Source organism: Ananas comosus, linkage group 19 (genome assembly GCF_001540865.1).
Source record: "Ananas comosus cultivar F153 linkage group 19, ASM154086v1, whole genome shotgun sequence".
Lineage (NCBI taxonomy): Eukaryota > Viridiplantae > Streptophyta > Magnoliopsida > Poales > Bromeliaceae > Ananas > Ananas comosus.
Window position 1 is genome coordinate 9,376,366 of NC_033639.1, and position 17,284 is coordinate 9,393,649.

At 40.3% G+C, this 17,284-nt stretch overlaps 4 protein-coding genes across 9 annotated transcripts; all 4 read right to left on the minus strand.

The window, feature by feature from the left end:
- On the minus strand, positions 1-3,685 carry LOC109725158 (pollen receptor-like kinase 4). The gene is made up of 3 exons (XM_020254246.1): positions 2,874-3,685; positions 1,483-2,127; positions 1-1,006 (listed from the first exon to the last, which is right to left on the minus strand). The coding sequence occupies exons 1-3, from the start codon at positions 3,532-3,534 to the stop codon at positions 342-344; spliced, it is 1,971 nt and encodes a 656-aa protein (XP_020109835.1). The 5' UTR covers positions 3,535-3,685; the 3' UTR covers positions 1-341.
- Positions 4,948-9,370, minus strand: LOC109724721 (tRNA pseudouridine synthase A). Of its 4 annotated transcripts, none has more exons than XM_020253643.1 (11): positions 9,166-9,370; positions 8,928-9,042; positions 8,135-8,310; positions 7,904-8,049; positions 7,105-7,196; positions 6,568-6,908; positions 6,391-6,460; positions 6,131-6,193; positions 5,515-5,862; positions 5,326-5,408; positions 4,948-5,220 (listed from the first exon to the last, which is right to left on the minus strand). In XM_020253643.1, exons 1-9 carry the CDS (start codon positions 9,327-9,329, stop codon positions 5,674-5,676), a joined length of 1,356 nt encoding a protein of 451 aa, XP_020109232.1. In that variant the 5' UTR covers positions 9,330-9,370; the 3' UTR covers positions 4,948-5,220; positions 5,326-5,408; positions 5,515-5,673. The 4 variants fall into 4 exon arrangements, with proteins under 4 accessions (XP_020109232.1, XP_020109230.1, XP_020109231.1 ...); XM_020253641.1 differs by having other exon boundaries at positions 4,948-5,235; XM_020253642.1 differs by having other exon boundaries at positions 5,674-5,862; positions 9,166-9,369.
- On the minus strand, positions 9,766-12,595 carry LOC109724722 (trihelix transcription factor ASR3). 3 transcript variants are annotated; one of them, XM_020253645.1, is made up of 3 exons: positions 12,440-12,595; positions 11,665-12,305; positions 9,766-10,466 (listed from the first exon to the last, which is right to left on the minus strand). In XM_020253645.1, exons 2-3 carry the CDS (start codon positions 12,296-12,298, stop codon positions 10,165-10,167), a joined length of 936 nt encoding a protein of 311 aa, XP_020109234.1. In that variant the 5' UTR covers positions 12,299-12,305; positions 12,440-12,595; the 3' UTR covers positions 9,766-10,164. The 3 variants fall into 3 exon arrangements, with proteins under 3 accessions (XP_020109234.1, XP_020109233.1, XP_020109235.1); XM_020253644.1 differs by having other exon boundaries at positions 11,665-12,300; positions 12,440-12,575; XM_020253646.1 differs by lacking the exon at positions 9,766-10,466 and adding an exon at positions 10,473-11,287 and having other exon boundaries at positions 11,665-12,300; positions 12,440-12,580.
- LOC109724723 (iron-sulfur assembly protein IscA-like 2, mitochondrial) lies at positions 13,458-16,241 on the minus strand. The gene is given in 5 exon segments (XM_020253647.1): positions 13,458-13,747; positions 14,963-15,071; positions 15,156-15,286; positions 16,010-16,056; positions 16,059-16,241. Coding segments are annotated over 5 exon segments (447 nt in total). The 5' UTR covers positions 16,156-16,241; the 3' UTR covers positions 13,458-13,684.

Here is a 17,284-nt window from a genome sequence, read left to right on the forward strand (position 1 = left end):
TTTTCTTTTTAATAAATAAATCATCATATAAGAATTATTGAGCTAGTGCATATATCTTAGGGATTATTACAGCTATTTGATTCATTTTGCTCCCCCTACACTCATTTTTCTCTTTATTCTAACAACAAAATGAAGTAAAAGCAGAACATGCTTGCAAAAAAAAGAGAATTTAGTTTTACATCCTATTTCCAACCCCTCAAATTTTCTTTTTCTTTTTCTTTTTCTTTTTTTTTTTTTTGTTTTTCCCTCCAACAAATTTATTACTTTACATACCCCAATCAATATAGATGAAAAATTACCCCACCATTTATCCTCCGAACCTGAATCTCGCCGAAATTTCCTCAATTATTTGTCGAGAAAGAGAAGTCATCTTCGGTCATTCCTTTAGACGAATACCCTCCCTCTCCGTCGAACGACGAATTCTCACCATCGCTCTCCCTTTCTCGCAGCTCTTCGATCTTGTTAAGCACGACACCCAACTCCCACCTCCTCTCGACATCGGCCTCGCAACAACCGAGCCCGATCTGCAAAAGCTTTAGCATCTCCCCCTCACCATTCTTAGTCCCCTTCATCGCAGTATCAAACACTTCACCGGTCCACTCCTCTCTTACGACGGAGTTAACCCAGCTCGCGAGATCGGTACCTGCATTTCCTTGTCTCAAATAATTGGCGGGGAACTTGCCAGTTAATATCTCAAGTATGAGAATGCCGAAGCTCCATATATCGCTCTTTTTAGATGGTTTTCCATGTTGGGCGCATTCGGGAGATTTGAAAGCCACCATGACTTGGGAAGCGTGGGATCGGTTCATGACCGGCAAAAGGGCGTAGTCGGTTAAAATGGGCTCGAAGGAATCGTCGAGAAGGACGTTCGAGGACTTGAGGTGGCCGTGTGGCACAGTTAGCATTGGGAGTTCCTCGTAGAGGTACGCGAGGCCTCTTGCCACGCCTTTGATCACTTTAAGCCGCGCCGGCCAATCGAGCGGTGGGAGGTTCGAGCCGCGATTGCCTACAGAATTTTACATGTTAGTGCCAATGTAAAACCTAATTGCAATGTATATTGTAGACAGCATAATGAATACACAAAACTTTCTTTTACTAGCTTCGATCTCTTGTTCGAGTTTAACCATGTAACTAAGTTAAATCAAATCATGAATAAAACAACAACGTTCGATGAAGTGAGAGGAGTATTATACAATGCAACAGAGCCTAATAAACTTGTCAACAAAAAAATAGCAATGCACGGATCCGGATCGACTCTCTCACATATTTCAAAATAAGAAGAACTGATACCTTTAAAATAAGTTGAAGTAAAATCTGACGAGGAGATTGAGAAGTTAAAAGTTTCAAACTTTTTACTATTAACACATGCAAGCAATTGGCCTAGATATAAACCACTATTTCATGCATGAATATGCTCATAAATTATCACCAACATAAAAAATTATAGAGAGAGGAAAAGCATTTCAGGTTGTAGAAACTTACCATGTAGCATATGCGCCAAGCTCCCATTCGGAATATAATCGGTAATCAAAAGCTTCTCCTCCTTTCTATACAAGTAGGCCACTAAAGGTAACAAATTAGGGTGAGACAATCTCCCGAGCCTCCTCATATGTTCTTGGAAATCCTCTCTACCAACCCCGTTCATCTCCCTAAACCTCTTCACGACTACCGACGGGCCATCGAATAAGGTGGCCTTGTAGGAAGACCCGAAATTTCCACTCCCGAGAACTTCAGCTGAAGCCCTAAGCAAATCCTCAATCCCAAAGCTCTGGCTCCCCTCCCTGACAAATGACAACTTTCCATGATCTTCCTTATGGGCCTTCTTCGCGGCACCCCCGCGGTACTCTGCTGCCCCCCGATCGACCTTGTTGGCCTCTGGGGCGTCGAACTTTTTGGTTTCGGCGGATTGGAGGTGAACCAAATTGGCTTCGTCGAGTTGGCGGCGGCGGCGGCTGCTGAGTATGAACACGAATAACCCTACAATTGATAGTAGTGCCAAGACGCCTATTACAATGATTACCACTAGCAAGGTGGGCGATATCTTCTTCTTCGCTGGTGACCGTGGCGATTGTGATTGTGTAATATCGCAGGACACATCGAGCGGCCGGCCACAAAGATTTTTGTTGCCTACAAAGTTAAGAGAGAGAGTTAGATATAAAATTTAATAAACAAATCAATCCAGGCATTTAGGCTCAAAATTTCAAGTACTAATGCCCTAAAGTATTGGATTTGAAGTATTTAATGGCATTTAGCTAAACTATCAGTTCTACCTTTTATGTAATTCTCCTATTCTATTTTTTTCTTTGTATTTTTTTTTTTTCTGTGTTCACATGGTTAATTTATTTTTTACCATCAGAGATGAGAACATTTCCTATTATTTATCTTAAAAATCCACGATTGATTCCTTCATACGGCAATCACCAATTAATTCATATTAAATTTCTCTGAGTGTCCTTAAGAGCTAAATACTACAACTCATCTTAAATGTATAGAATATTCAAGTAATATGTTAATGTTTCGCCAATGAATTAACAAAAATTTCTCTCTTTCACATGATTTTTTTTTTTTTTTTGCTTTTCCCTGTATAAAGATATATTTTCTCTTAAGAAACAAAACTTGGGGCCACCTGAATTTCACCAGATACCAAATAATCAATACATCTCAGTCAATTAACTGTCGTCAGCGCGCAACTTTCACATTTAAAATATATTCTGCGAGATTTTAACTCTTGATAACATATTCCTCAAAGAAACTAATCATTTTGCATAATTGATTTTTTTTTTTTTTTTGAGGGGAAGGCATAATTGAATTTATTTCTAAATTTCGAGCTGCAGAATTGAACAGTGGAAAGAAGAAATAGGGCTTGTATATACCTTCAAACATGCTTGCATTAAACCTACTGAGGCCCTTCGGAATCGGCCCCTCCAATTGATTGTGGGACAAATTCACGAAAGTGAGCCCCTTTTGCTCCAAATCCGGGATCGCCCCCTCGAAGGCGTTGTCGTCCAGCCCTAGCTCCGAGAGCCCCGCCACGGACGAGGGGATGGGCCCGGAGAAGGCGTTGTGCGAGAGGTGCACCTTCCTCAGGCTCCGCATTTTGTCGAACAACTCGTCGGCGATCGGGCCCGAGAAGCGATTCCGCGAGAGGTAGATCATCTTGAGCGCCCCCAGTTTGGCCAGGTCGGGGATCGGGCCCGCGAAGCTGTTGTTCTTGAAGCTCAGGGTGCGGAGCGCGGGGAGGTCGACGAGGGGGTCGAGGGTGAGCGCTCCCGAGAGGGACATGTTCTCGAGCTGGAGCCCCAGGACGCGGCCCCCCTCGTCGCAGAGCACCCCCCTCCACAGGGTTCTGTTGCCGCTGCAAGGGCTCGTGCCCGGGACCCAGTTGGCGAGCGCGGCGGAGGCGCCGGCGCCGGCGCCGGAGAGGGTGGATTTGAAGGCGATGAGCGCGTCGGCCTCCGAGACCGCCGCGGCCGCGAGGGACGGGGCGAGGAGGAGGAAGGGGAGGAGGAGCCACGGCGCGGCGGGGACCGCCATGGCGGGGAGGAGATGAGAGGAGAGGGGGTTGGGAGAGCTAGGGTTAGGGGAGGTGGGAGGAGGAGGAAGAGGAGGTGGGTTTTGATGAGGACATGGCGAAGGGAGAGGGAGAGAGGGAGAGAGAGAGAGCGACGACGACGTGAAGGTCTAAGAATAGAGTGTGCGTACGTTTCGAGGGAGGAAGGAGATTGTCCGCATATAAAAATCTTCTGCGGATGCCACTCCCGATGCTCGCCACGTGTTCACTGGGCGAGATGGAGGGTGCGAGATTGCCCCGCATATAGAGTATTCGCGGGGTTGGGGGGGAGGGAGTTGGCGGAGTCCACTTTGGCGCGTCCACGTCGTATTTTTCCCGCAATATTTGAGCTGTACACAGAGATATCTAAGGCCGGCCCACAAATTATTAAAAAAAAAAAAATTCATACCTTAAAAAAATATTTTAGATAACTTTGTTATCACCATACACAGTTTAATTTATCGTTCATCACATTCCTTCTTTTTAATGTTTGAATTTAATTGTCATTTTAGTTGCTACAGAATACGTCTCCATATTATTTATGATTCGATTCTTCATCAATAGCTGCAGTTGAAATTACACGCAGCGGCAATTCAATCTCCTCGTACAGGTTTAGTTGTAATAGTTAGATTCAAATGACACATTTGCTATAGTATATCTCACAATGAAGAAGAGTTTATTGCTCATCACGTACAATACTCATATCTAAATTATCTTTCTAAGAACATGACATAGCAAATATGCAATGTAATTTTTTAAGACTCGTTCTCCGCAGGAGGCTACGAGGCCGAGCTTGTTGTATTTGTTTAGATTTAGTTTTGCATGATGGTTCGGGTAACAAATTACTAATTTATTTAATAACTAGTTTTGGTTTGTATATGGAGCTGGGATGGTTTGTGGCGTCCACGTCTCCTATGCTTTGGGCACTACATTGCACGAGGAGCATCCGAGGATGGTATAATAATAAGATATAATTACTACTTAATTCACAATAATAATATTAAGCATGATGATGTCGATAATGGTAATGTGTGGAAATGGTATTTTAAGTTCAAAAAAGCAACAATTTGCTTTGGTTAAATTCCTTCAAAAGCGCCTAACTACGAGATAAAACTTATTCCAACTTTTCACTACAGTAATAACATAACCCTTTTTTTCTATAAATAAGTTGTCGTTCTCAAAAAGCCAAATCATTATCAGGCATATTACTATTCTAATGATTAAAACCTGTACCCTAATAATAATACCAAATGAAAATGCTGTTATGTACTTTAGCAACATTAACACAGATACAAACTAAGAAAAACAAATTAGCAAATACTACATCAACGTTGTTATCCAACTTTTTCTTTTATTCAATGAATAAAAGACGTAGGATGGTGCACCGACAAACGAAAAAATCAACCACAAAAGAAGATGCATTACAGCTTCAACACAGTACATAATAAATTGTATTTTCTTAAACATCTTTAGTTTTATCACAAAGATATGCCGAAACCAAAGGAGGCTCTGCATTTGCATCATAAGTATAAAAATCACTACACCTAATCATCTTTAAATGGTGGGTTCCTTATAACAAAGAATTTAATCACTTTCTTGATCGACGGACGAGATGAGTACAATCAATCAAAGATGAAAGAGCTCATGAGTGTTCGGACGAACACGGTATTCTGAAACTCATGTACCTGAACACAACAAAATGGAGGTTAGCATTGCCTGATAAGTGGTTTCAATTTGTTTCTGAACTAAAAAATTGTTACAAATAGGTTCCCTACCTCTGCATTCCTTTCCAATCTTAGTTCTTTGATTAAATTTCTCGGCAAAGGCCATGAAAGGACAGAAATGTCCATGTAATCACCTGCGCAAGTGACTTGTCGAGGTTAGGGACCCAATTGTATTAATTTAGAGTTTAAGAACCAAACTACAGCTGCGGTAAAAGAATAAAGAGTGCACACGCAATTTACCTGCAGGGAGCGTATTTGGAGAAGGTCTAAAGATGTGCAGGTAATTTGAGGAGACAAACATCTTTTAGCATTGTAACTTAGATTGCTTATCAGGATTATGAAGAGCTTGTTTAACTAATGAACTTCTTCGAAAACTTCAAGTGAAAGAGAAAGTTTTACCTAATTAATAATCAGACAGTTTTCTTGCTTGAATTCTCCATAGCCAACATCAACAAGACAAAGGCCCTCGGGGGGAGCAGGAGGAGCCGTAGCGCGTCTACATGTAGCATCCATAAGGTTCAGCAAAGCATCGTCATCTGCACCTGCAGCAGCCTCTCTTATGGCGGTCGCAACCAACACTCTGACCATCTACAAGGACACCGCATGAAAAGACCTTATAAGACTTAACTCAAATATTCTGAAGAATCTGAGCTGATTATAGGATTCGGGGAATATCTGGCCAGGCCTCAGCTTCTGAAAGACATGCTGTTAGAGTAAAACTGTTTGGAGAAGCACTAACAGCTTGTCATTAAAGTACACCAAACAGGTTACAGTGGAGCAGAAGCTTAAAATTTCAGCTTTTAATATCTTCCAGATAAATCAAAGATACAGATTAATCATATCATTATTTTATTACCTTGCGTAAGAACCGGTTCCCAACCAATTCAACACACATCACTCTCATGCCACCTCCATCATCCTACAAACAGAGATCTAATTTAGTATCAAAGTGGTACTTCCGGTACATTTTCCGCATACAATAAGCCTCTATGTGCTTCTTCTATATAAATACCATCCCCTAAAATATCCAGGTTGGCCTCTTATATATGCAGATAATGAAAAAAAATTCTCCCTCCCTCCCTCCCGCTCTTGTATCAATCAGGATATAAGCATAACCTCATTGACACAAGGTAGCTTGGTTTCCGCAGCTCGAGAATGAAACATAAAGCACTCCGTGGGTGGTCCGCTGCAAAAGGGCCATAAGAAATAAATTATACTGTTTTGAGTACTGATATTGATATACTAGTTTCAAAACATTTTCCATTAAGACAGATGAAGGATCATAGCCCTTACGTGCTTCTTGAAGCTTGTGTATCACGTGCAAACATTTTATAGGACAAGGACTTCCCTTCAAGCTGCTGAATAAGTCGGTTAACTTTGCTTACACAGAAGCTTTTGGGTTTCGTGCTGGTGTTATCCTCAGAATCGTCTCCATTCCCATTCAATGAAGTAATGGACTGTTCTTCTTGTTCTAATCTATGTCGTCCATCCAATTTATCATTAATCGAACAATCGGCAATCTTTGAAAACTCCCTTCCAATACTGTCAATTTGGGGTTCTTCTTCATCGAGAGGAAAGATATAAAAATATCTCCTCCATTTGGCTACAAAGTTAGGATGAAATTCCCGTGAAACCTGCAGAGGCATCCAACATAATTCAATTGGACAAGTCAAAGAACAGATATTACTAACTAAAGGAGGTCAACCTTAACATGATGGAAAGAGTTAGCCCAAATTCAATTTTCAAAATTTCACAAAACTAGCGAAAGTGCATGAGGTGATCAACGCCTGAAAATTTAGAAGAAAGAGCATTAGTCAAGTAAAGCACCACCTTTGAAACAAGTAAAGCTCTGAGCTTTTCTGGAGCAGCTTCGTTTACAGCGTCCATTATGTCTCTACTTTCTACATCCTTTCTCCATGTATCTGAAATCACAAAGTAGGACATTCGGTTGGACAAGGCCAGAATCAGGCCTGAGCGGAGCTCAGCCCATTGACTTCTCTAAAATGGCTACATCCATGACCTAGGCTATTTAAATCAGTAAGAAGTTTCTTCTCCATATACATTTACGTGCTCATTAAGAAGAAAATGTTGGAAGTGAAAGTGACTAGTAGTGATTCCCTAGGCTTAGCTCGATGACAGCTTGCATATCCTTGCAACATATAGGGCCTATTTGGATGTCAGAACAATTATTCAATGATAACTTGTAGGCGTGGGATTTCTCCATCGCAATTACAAACTAGGAGTTTAAATTTTAGCTAACGTGAAATCTAAGATATTCCAATAGTGGGTTCCTGGGGTAATCTACCATTTTGTGAGAAAAATGATGTAATATGTTGTATATGCTAGTGTTGCAGACATATTTTCAAACTCCTAATTAACCAATTAGAACATGCCTCTTTAGTAAACCAGAAAGACATGTTGAATAAGATGATCTTGCATCCAAACAAGCTCTTAGACCACATGCTTTATTCCCAATCCACTCACATGATTAAAGAGACCGCCAAGATAATTCATCATCCCATAAAATAGCATAATAGTAATACTAAATATTTTTTAAAAAAAGTAGAATAAGGCATAGGTGGAATGGATAACAAAACACAAAATGGAAATATAATCACTTTCAACTGACAAAATGAACAAACTTGCTGAAGAGCAGTCACCCCTTTGTCCGTGCGCCCAGCAACGACCGCACAACCTTCCACTGGCAGAGATTTTTCCTTAAGTTGTTTAGCTTTCCTCTCATCAACAAACTTTCCAAGAGATTTTTCCACCAATCTTTGCAAACAGAAAGAAGAAAATCAGAATTACCTTCATATACTAATCTAAGCCAGTAATTTATTTATTATCATACTTATCTCACCCCTGAACAGTGTTGAGGCCGGGCTGCTTCTGCCACCCATCAAAAGACCCACCATGGTACGAAACAACAATCTTAAACGTTACTCTTTCCCACCTCCCGCCCTTGCCATTAGAAATTACCGATGCTTTCTCGTCACAACCCTGATTATTCTCAGTAGATTCCAGAGACTCCAAGTTCTGTGGATTAGGGAACAAAATAATTTTAATTATCAAACTTAATGACAAAAAAAGTACACTTTAAGTACAAAATGATGTATAATTGTTTGAATTAGTATGTATATTATTACAACATTCAAACTGCAAAACACCTTAAAGTCGAGAATATGCGAGGAACAACATATGTCATGTTATATTTTTGGGCTTTTATTAAATATAGGATAATATCTCAGTGGGGAAGCATACATGATAAGTCTATGAAAATATCAAGTGCAAATCTAAACATGGAGATTAAGTTACAGTAGTCAAATTTAAACCAATCATGGCATTAATCCAAATTCTTTCAACATTACCTACAACCAGAAAGATGAAGAGCCACTAAATCCTACAAACGACCAAATTTATCAGAAACCCTAAAACTCAAACCTTTTTTTTCTCCTATTTCTAGTAAAAATTCCTAAAAACTCAACGAATACTAGATTTTTATGTAGCAATCTAAGTAAAGCGAGCCCATTGGAAGGATTCAATACTAACCTCATTCGGAGACAACCTAGAACAAGCAAAAATTTCTAAATATCTCATCAAAATCCAAACTTCAATGCAGAGCGAGTTCATTAGAAAGGGTTCTTCACACTCACCTCATTCGGAAACAAGATCGAGAGCGAAGAAGCCCCTTTTCCTCCGCGCACCATCCGGGAGTAGAAACCCACCACCTTATCCCACGGCCTCGCGTACATGTATTGGTAACTCTCCCTATCCAAATCCCCCATTAATCTCACCACAAAAACCCACACAAAGCCTACACACACCCACACACACACATACACAGAGAGAGAGAGAGAGAGAGAGAGAGAGAGAGAGAGAGAGAGAGAGAACCTCGCGGTCCAACGAGAACGGTGGGAGGCGTCGGTGTGGTTGTAGTGGACGTAGGGTTTCGCGCTCTCCATCGCGACGCCTCGCGCCGCCATTCTCTCCGCCGCCGCCGACGCTACTCCTCTCAGCGCCGCCGCCGCCGCCGCCGCCGATAGGGTTGCGATCATCTACCGCGACTCTCTCTCGCTCTCTCTCTCTCTAAAACACTTGCACCGAGAGGGAAGCTAAATTTTGTGGGGACCATCCCCATAATGAGGGGTTCCATCCGCCGTCCATCGTGCTTTGAGATTCGTTCTTATTCACATGATGGACGATAGATGAAATAGTCTCACTACTGGGACCATCCCCATAAAAGCTTTGTCCATCTTTTAACTCCAAGGCCCATTACTTGTTGAGCTCGGCCCAAATAATACTGCATCACGTGAAGTAATAAGGCCCTCTAGTGGTTGGGTTTTTGTAATCCGAGTCATAGGGACGTAACACGGCCCAGCCCAGTAGTGGTGCTTTGATTTGTTTTTTTTTGTTTTTTTTTTTTGATAATAGTATAAGCTATTTAAATATCGTAGTTACCCCAAATTTATTTCTATGAATAAATAACAAAAATTTAAACAAATAAGAGTTGAATAGAAAATTAATGAAATGGAAAAGTACAGTGGCCATGGTCCACGTTACAACCTCTAATGCTCTGTTTCGACGCAAAGAAAAGAAAGGAAAAGAAAGTAATTATTTTTTCTCATCCTGTTTAGATTAAGAAAAGACCATAATGGAAACCTAGTGAGGAGCACAAAATCAGGTTCCACCTACGGTTTCTTCATCCAGCAAACAGAGCAAATTAAACACATTTACACCACTTTGATCACACACACAACTCATGAGGAGAGAGAGTCTCCGCTGCAACATTCTATACAGGACCAAAACATCACTCAGCTGCTTCATACTAATAATCAAAAGCTGGGAATGGAAATACTAAAAACTAGTTAATGAGCTAAAACACAATCATGTTTAGTTCATAGATATGATTCCGTCGTATCCGCCATCCTTAATCAGGTCGCAGAATTGATTCAGATTGCTAACAAGTCCCCCGAAGGTTTTGATCAGCTCGTCGGCTTGTCTCCTCACAAACTCGACCTCCGCAGAGTTGGGCCTCGGCAAATCTGCCCGAGGGCGGTCCGGACTAGGATTTTCCGTGAGCTCTCTTTTTAAAATAGAATGTATGTGCTGAGCATTTTCCTGCAGCATAATGGCTAGTTCTTGCGCCTTCTCTGGGTTACTCTGAGGCTTGACATTTGTTTCGTTGTCGGAATCTAGGAGGAAACATCAAAAAGCGAGAGCAGCGGTCAAAAGTTTTACAAGAGAAACCAAATAGATAATGCTAAGAGAAAGATCCATTAGTGAGAAAAACATAATTACGTTTACTTATTTAAACATGCAAAGAAAGACTTTCTTATGATCTCTCCATCCAAGAAGAGATCGGAGAGAAGACAATACACTTTATTATCAAGAGGTTACTGCTCGGTTGCTCATTAGGACTTGCCGTTAATATGGGATTGATAACTACTGCCCTTATTTACACTAACTTATAACAAGCCACATGATTATTGCGAGTTTCATTTCAATTCGGCACTTAAACCACAAGTCCTAAAAGGAAACCACTATGAACAATAAAGTTCCGAACAACTAAGTGTTGTATTCTGAATTACATAATGGTCAAGTTAAACCGAGCTAAAACAAGTACGACTAAATATCTTACTACTTTTAAGCACCCTGCAAGATCAACAACAGCAAGTTGTACACCCCATACATTCATACATGATATTAGATTGCGATGATCCTGTTTGCAGGCATAGGGTAAATAATCTCACTTCCGCTATTTTTGTCATGACCTCTTCAGTTTTCTTAAAATAAGCTATCGACTTTTTGCGTAAGCTCTTTTATTCAACTTGCTGGTAGGATTGTTCGTTTTTCTTCTACTTTTCTTTTTCAATATATGAACGACCTGTCAAACGGATCAGAGAGGGTAAAAAGCTCGATCTAAATATAGAGATAGAAACGGTTCGACGATAGCAAGAATTTTCCAAAACATTTGGACAACACATGATCGCGCGCATGCCCACCATTCGCCCTCCTACATACAAAGAAATGTATCATTAGCAAATGGAATGATCGCGTGCTGCGTGTATGTATGTGTGCATGTGCGCATGCACGCAACATGCAACCGTATTCCGCGTATACAAATGACGCACGTGGCAATGCAAATATATATACATATATATATACTTGCAGTTACTATGTCTACACAGGTATAACACAAAAGCATCCATCATACTACCTAGATAGCTGAGATGGATATGATTGGATTCTCTACATATCCAAATCTAAAAATTTCCAATCATAGAAGTGAGCTGTGAACTAATTAACAATGCGGAAACCTAGTTACAGCACCATGAATCTAACATCATGCAACATCAAACAATTGAATTCAAAGTGAAACAGCAATCATACCCAAATCCTCATCGGCATCGGTGCCAGCGTCGGCCATTTCCGCATCCACCGCATCGGCCGCAGCCACCGGAGCCTCCGATCCCCCGGCGTTGCCAATGAGCTCCTCCGAATCGCTGTTCCCCGGCCCCGGATGCGCCTCATCGACCTTAATAACGGCGTCCATCGAATCGAACACCTCACGATCGAACGAAACCGGTAATCCTAGCCCCTTCCTCCTCCCACCATCCAACCCCCAATAAGAACCCACCCCATTCCTACACTCCCACCGCCGAATCCTCCGATACTCCAGGAGGATCGACTCCCACCGCCTCTTGCACTGATTCGAAGCCCTAACGACGCCGGATTCGGCGCAGCTGTCGGAGACGATCTTCCATTTCTGGTAGGAGGAGAGGGATTTGGACCACGCCTCGTCCAACGCGGCGACCTCGTTGACGAGGGCTAGGGTTTCGTGGGTGGTCCAGTTGGGGGCGGCTTGGGAGCGGGTGCAACGGGAGCTGCTCCCCCCAGGTCCATGGGAGGGGGACGCTAGGGTTTCCCCCTTCGTCTTCGTCGTCGTCGTCGTCTTCTTCTTCGTGGTGGCTTCTAGGGCTTGGACTACGCATAATGGGTCGCTTTGTTGTTGGTGTTGCTGCATAGCTTTGCTAAGCGAAGAAGAAGAAGAAGAAGAAATTTAAAAAATTAATAAATTAATTACTGCATTTTTCTCTAGATAATGATTGGAAAAAAAAAAAAAGATTTTTTCTTTAAAAAAAAAGAGAATAATAAGGGGCTTAACCTGTTGAGAATGACTTGATGAATCTTTCTACTTCTTGTAGCTCTATGATTTTTTTTTTTTTCTTTTTTCTCTCCTTGTATCTCTATGAGCTTTTTTTTCTTCTTTTTCTTTTTGTGGGGTTCTTTTTTTTTATTATTATTGTAGTGTTTGGTGTGGTGAAAAAAATGGTTAGGAGCTGGAGAGTGATGTGACTACACGTGTAGTCGCAGTGGTGGTGGTTCACGAGAAATTGTGGAACTTCTTGGTTACTTTCGTTTCAAGTTGTATGGTAAGTGCATCTGCACACAAACCTAAAAATTTGATTTGATCTGGTGCAGTTGTATCTTTATTTTTTTTTTTTTTTTAGAGATAGGTAGTGCGAAACCGATTTCGTTTATTTTATTTAAAAATAAATTTAGTTAAAAATATGAATCAACTATAATTTAAATTTAGAATCTCGGATACTAATTATTAAATTCTTTACTACTTGCTTTAGGGACGGTCGGTAGTTGTATCTGTATATATCACAGTTGGATTTGCAGTGATAACTGTGAGTTCAACTGTTGAAGATGCAGCAGCACTTATTAGAGAAAATAATTTACTTTTTTTTTTTGTTTGTTGGAAACTTGGAATGTATGTATGAGTAGCATTTTTTATAGTAACATTAAGCCTCTGTAGCAGGCACAAATCAAGCAATTGCATACTTTTCCATTAATTGAACTCAAGAGCAACTAGTAGATTCCCTCAAGCTACAATTGATCAAACACTAAAAAAAGCCATCTAAGGCATAACACTCACAGAAGTTCAAACTAAAGTTGCATTTAGCATCTCCATTAGCATCCTTTCCAACTCTTCCAGAACTCATGTATCAGTACTTTGTATCAGTACGTTATACTAGCACCAGCGTCGTCGTTGCCACCGCAACTACTGCCACAACTAAAACTACCATAGCAGTATTAACATAGATCGCAATCGCAGCCGCCAATACCACCACCCACAAGCACCACCAAGTTCTATTTCTATCACCATAAATCATGCCTAATTAAATCATATAAGAACTATAGCATTAACTGCATTATGATTCTGTTGTTAACAAATTGGAATTTTCACAAGAATGGATAGGTACACTCTGATCAGTGATCACTCTTTGATGTACAACAATTATTAAGAGGCATAGAATTACAATATGGTCCTCACAAACAGAGGAACATGATCTGGTATGTCAAAGGCAGTAGTAGCTAATAGCAAGTTGGTGGTGCGAAGGCATTATTTGACCATGAAGGAGCTTTTACAGCTGCATCCCCCAACAGCACTTGGGTTCGTCACCACCTGCGCAATTAAATCCACTGTTATTATAAGCTATAGTTACTTTGACGAAGCGAGAGAAAAGAGTTTGACGAATGTTTTACAGAAGAAACTTTCGAACGATCGTACTTTAATGGCGTCGACAAGGGAAGTAAAAGCATATTATCAGGCAACAAAGAACAAGACTAATATAGCAAGTTTTATTAAGTCAGCAGACGGGAAGTTGCAAGAGGCTGGCGATCCTCAAAGAAAAAAGTAGATCAAATTTACACTAACTTTATACTGTAAAATCCCGTTTTGCAGAATTGCATCATGCTTCAGCTAATGGATATGCTGCGAGTTGAGGATAACGTTTACTCTCCACTACTACCGTTCTGTTTGTCGCTTGTAATAATATGATTGTCAAGCAGTCGATATTTTCATAATCTTTTCTTAAAGCTCATTGGACACCTCTTAATAGAGCTCGTGCAAAAGCCAGTAAATTCAAAGGATAAATACATATATCTTTTTCCCCCTCTCATGAATATCTGAATGCCTCAGGCTCACATAGTTTAGAAACATATTTGCTAATATGAGTAGTACTAAGAAATAAAAGGAGCCATAATAGCCAAGAAAAGGGCTACAGAGTCCAACTCCACTGGCTTTTCATTTACACAAAATTTCATCGCAATTCAGCAAAACTCTCTCTTTTTTGTTCTGGACTTGCAGGTTTTTTTTATTGATACTTCACTTATCAAATATGTATCCTGCTAGGTACTAGCAGTATAATTATGTTCCCCGCAACAATCAGAACCATGTAACAGTAATTCTCTTGTAGGTTGAAAAGTTACTTCTCTCAAAGTTGTGTTAGAAACACAAACTTTTGGCTTCTATGCTAAACTAGATTCCGGAGTTTTCCGATTCAAGTAGACCTATGGCGTGCATTAACTGTATGAAGGTATTTCGCTAAGAATCAATCCAACATCATCGAAGAGTCCACCGCAATAAGATTTTATATCACCACGATACATAGAAAAAAAAGGGGCCATCTTAACCAGTTCTACATCCCTTTCCTTAAGATATATGGTGTTCCCTTAAGATATATGGTGTTCTCTTTAATACAGTTCTTATCTGACAAAGCAACGACCACAACATCATGCTAGCGACAGGTAATAGCTTTACATTAACATGCCAAAATAGTGTTCCTTTAGCGTAAACAAGTTCTAGGCTCATATTAAGAGTGGAATACAATGAACTCACCAGGAAAGCAGACCGGATCAACTCTTCAACATAATCTACAGTGGCACCTTTAACGAAATCGTAGGAGATGTTGTCGACAACTAGCTTGACACCGTCCTTCTCAAAAACCCTGCAAGTTTCAAAAAACGAATAAGAGCCAAAATAATGACAAGAGAAGGGAGAATAAATCATATTTGCGGAGATAGAAACCGACCTATCATCTTCATTTTTCTTCTCATCTAGCAAAAAGACATATTGAAATCCGGAACAACCACCGGTTTCTACACTTAATCGAAGCATCTTCCCGTCAACGTATGAATCTTTAGAACACAACTCCTTCAGTCTCTACAAATGAAGAATAAACCACATACCCAAAAATTGTTACAGGTAGCGCCAAATTAATGTGTATTACGATGAAGAATCCTTTAAGTGTGTGGTAGAGGAAGGAAAAAGTACTCAAAAGAATCAGCTGTTTGAATTAAAAAAAAAAAGTTAGCTTTTGTGGTATCACCATTGAATCTAAATCTACAATTTAATCTTTAAAAATAACTTAAATAAAACAAAATCAAAAGTTACAGGGTGCCAATCGAAGATCGATAATTTAGAGGCTCATTTCGAATTGTTGTTTTAATAAATCTACCAAATTAAACACTAAAAAGAGCAAATAAAGATGATGACTTTTGAATCGGATGCAATTCATGAACTCCATCAGATGATTCAAATTACTCCTCCGTTCTTCTATGGTTTTTTTCAATTACATAGAATTTGAATCAGGAACCTAAAGTGCTTCCATATATGCATTAACAAATTTCCAAAAATTAAATAACAAAAATTAGAGCTTTCCACTATGTTTCCCACCCCTTCCCCTGAATAGAATCGCGAGTAAACAGGATCTCAACACAAAAGCACACATTAAAAACCGAAAATGAGCATCAAAAAGTGAGGTTTCGGTGGCTACCGTGCATGAAACGAAATCGAAAGAGGAAAATTAGCAACTTTTAATGAAAAATTAATCAAATGAGGGGAGGAAAAGTTGCGGCGAAAGGATCGGCGAGGGAAGAAGCTTACGCGGACGCAATTCTCCGTCATGTGCACGGCTTCGGCTTCAGCGGCGGCGCCGCGGCTGAGGAGGAGGTGAGGAGCCTATGGTTAAGCTCTATGCGGCGGCGGAGGAGCGGCGCCACGCGACCGAGGAGGGATCTCGGCGTCGCCATGGCTCTCGCTCTCGCGCGTGTTGAGGGAGTTTGAGGAGGAGGAAGAAGAAGAGGAGGGGGAACACAAGAGTTTTCGCGAGAGGTCGAATGTCGATCGAGCTTTTATCGGGTCGGAGTGAAATTAATAAACTTTGATCCGTTAAGGATTCGGGTCGTGCGGAAGCTCCGATTGGCATTAGTTGGATCCGAACACAAAATTATAAAACTATGAAACTGTGAAACCAAAAAAAAAAAAAAAAGTTTTCTGTAGCCAAGATTTATTTATTTACTTTATCAAATTTTTAATACTAAAAACTCTTAAAAATTTTATAAATTTTTGGATTATGAGTTGCATTAACTTTGAAATGACATGGAAAATTTTTAGTTTAAATTTTTTTTCTTATAAATCTCGTGGGTGTTCTTATCATTTTCTTAATTAACAAAAAAAGCTAATCCAACCTGAAGAATCAAAATAAAAACATACATTTAATTTAAAAATTTTACTTGATAAATCAAATTAAGTGAACTATACCAAATCATCTTTAACAATCCCTGTGTTCTGAGAAACGAAATCGAAATCAAAATCAAAACAAAATTTTCGGTGTAATTTGTTTCCACTTTTCAAATTGTTTGAGTAAATTTTAATTTTAAAATTAATTTAAAGATCTGTTTTGAGCATTGCGATTTTTTTAAAAAAAAAAAACAAATAAAAAGGGTCGCGATCAGCGTGCGCTGTTTTTGTCGTTTGCTCTCCGATTTCAAATTGAATCTCGGGGTTTATCCTGCGGGAACGGGCGCATGCGGTCGCGTCCGATCCACCGTACATCAAACCAAATTCAATCTACACCGTCGCGAACGCGTCATCTCACGTGACATATATTATTTAGGTGGTTTTGGTTCACCACGTCAACAGTGAACCACCCAAGCGGAGCTACTCTTTTGCTTCTAACTCTTCCAACGAAACAAACAGAGATGGACGGTTTACGGATGACGTAGTGAACCGGTCTAGGATGATTTATCTCTGATCACACGTGGCGTACATCTAACGGTCCTTTAGTGGACACCAAATTTAAATCCAACCGTCCGTGCTTTCCCTGTTTCGGAATTTCGAATCCTCTTCACAAAAGCGCGAAAGGAACCACATCCCAAT

Bases quoted from the DNA above. Each gene is read 5' to 3' on its own strand.
- LOC109725158 (XM_020254246.1), bottom strand. From the start codon at position 3,534: ATGGCGGTCCCCGCCGCGCCGTGGCTCCTCCTCCCCTTCCTCCTCCTC. The intron at 2,128-2,873 runs GTATATACAAGC...TTAACTTTGTAG, and splicing joins TAATGCAAGCATGTTTGAAG to GCAACAAAAATCTTTGTGGC. The intron at 1,007-1,482 runs GTAAGTTTCTAC...AAAATTCTGTAG, and splicing joins CTTGGCGCATATGCTACATG to GCAATCGCGGCTCGAACCTC.
- LOC109724721 (XM_020253643.1), bottom strand. From the start codon at position 9,329: ATGATCGCAACCCTATCGGCGGCGGCGGCGGCGGCGGCGCTGAGAGGA. The intron at 6,909-7,104 runs GTGGTGCTTTAC...ATGCCTCTGCAG, and splicing joins GAGCTTTACTTGTTTCAAAG to GTTTCACGGGAATTTCATCC. The intron at 5,863-6,130 runs GTAATAAAATAA...GTGTCCTTGTAG, and splicing joins GGAACCGGTTCTTACGCAAG to ATGGTCAGAGTGTTGGTTGC.
- LOC109724722 (XM_020253645.1), bottom strand. From the start codon at position 12,298: ATGCAGCAACACCAACAACAAAGCGACCCATTATGCGTAGTCCAAGCC. The intron at 10,467-11,664 runs GTATGATTGCTG...GTTTCCTCCTAG, and splicing joins CGATGCCGATGAGGATTTGG to ATTCCGACAACGAAACAAAT.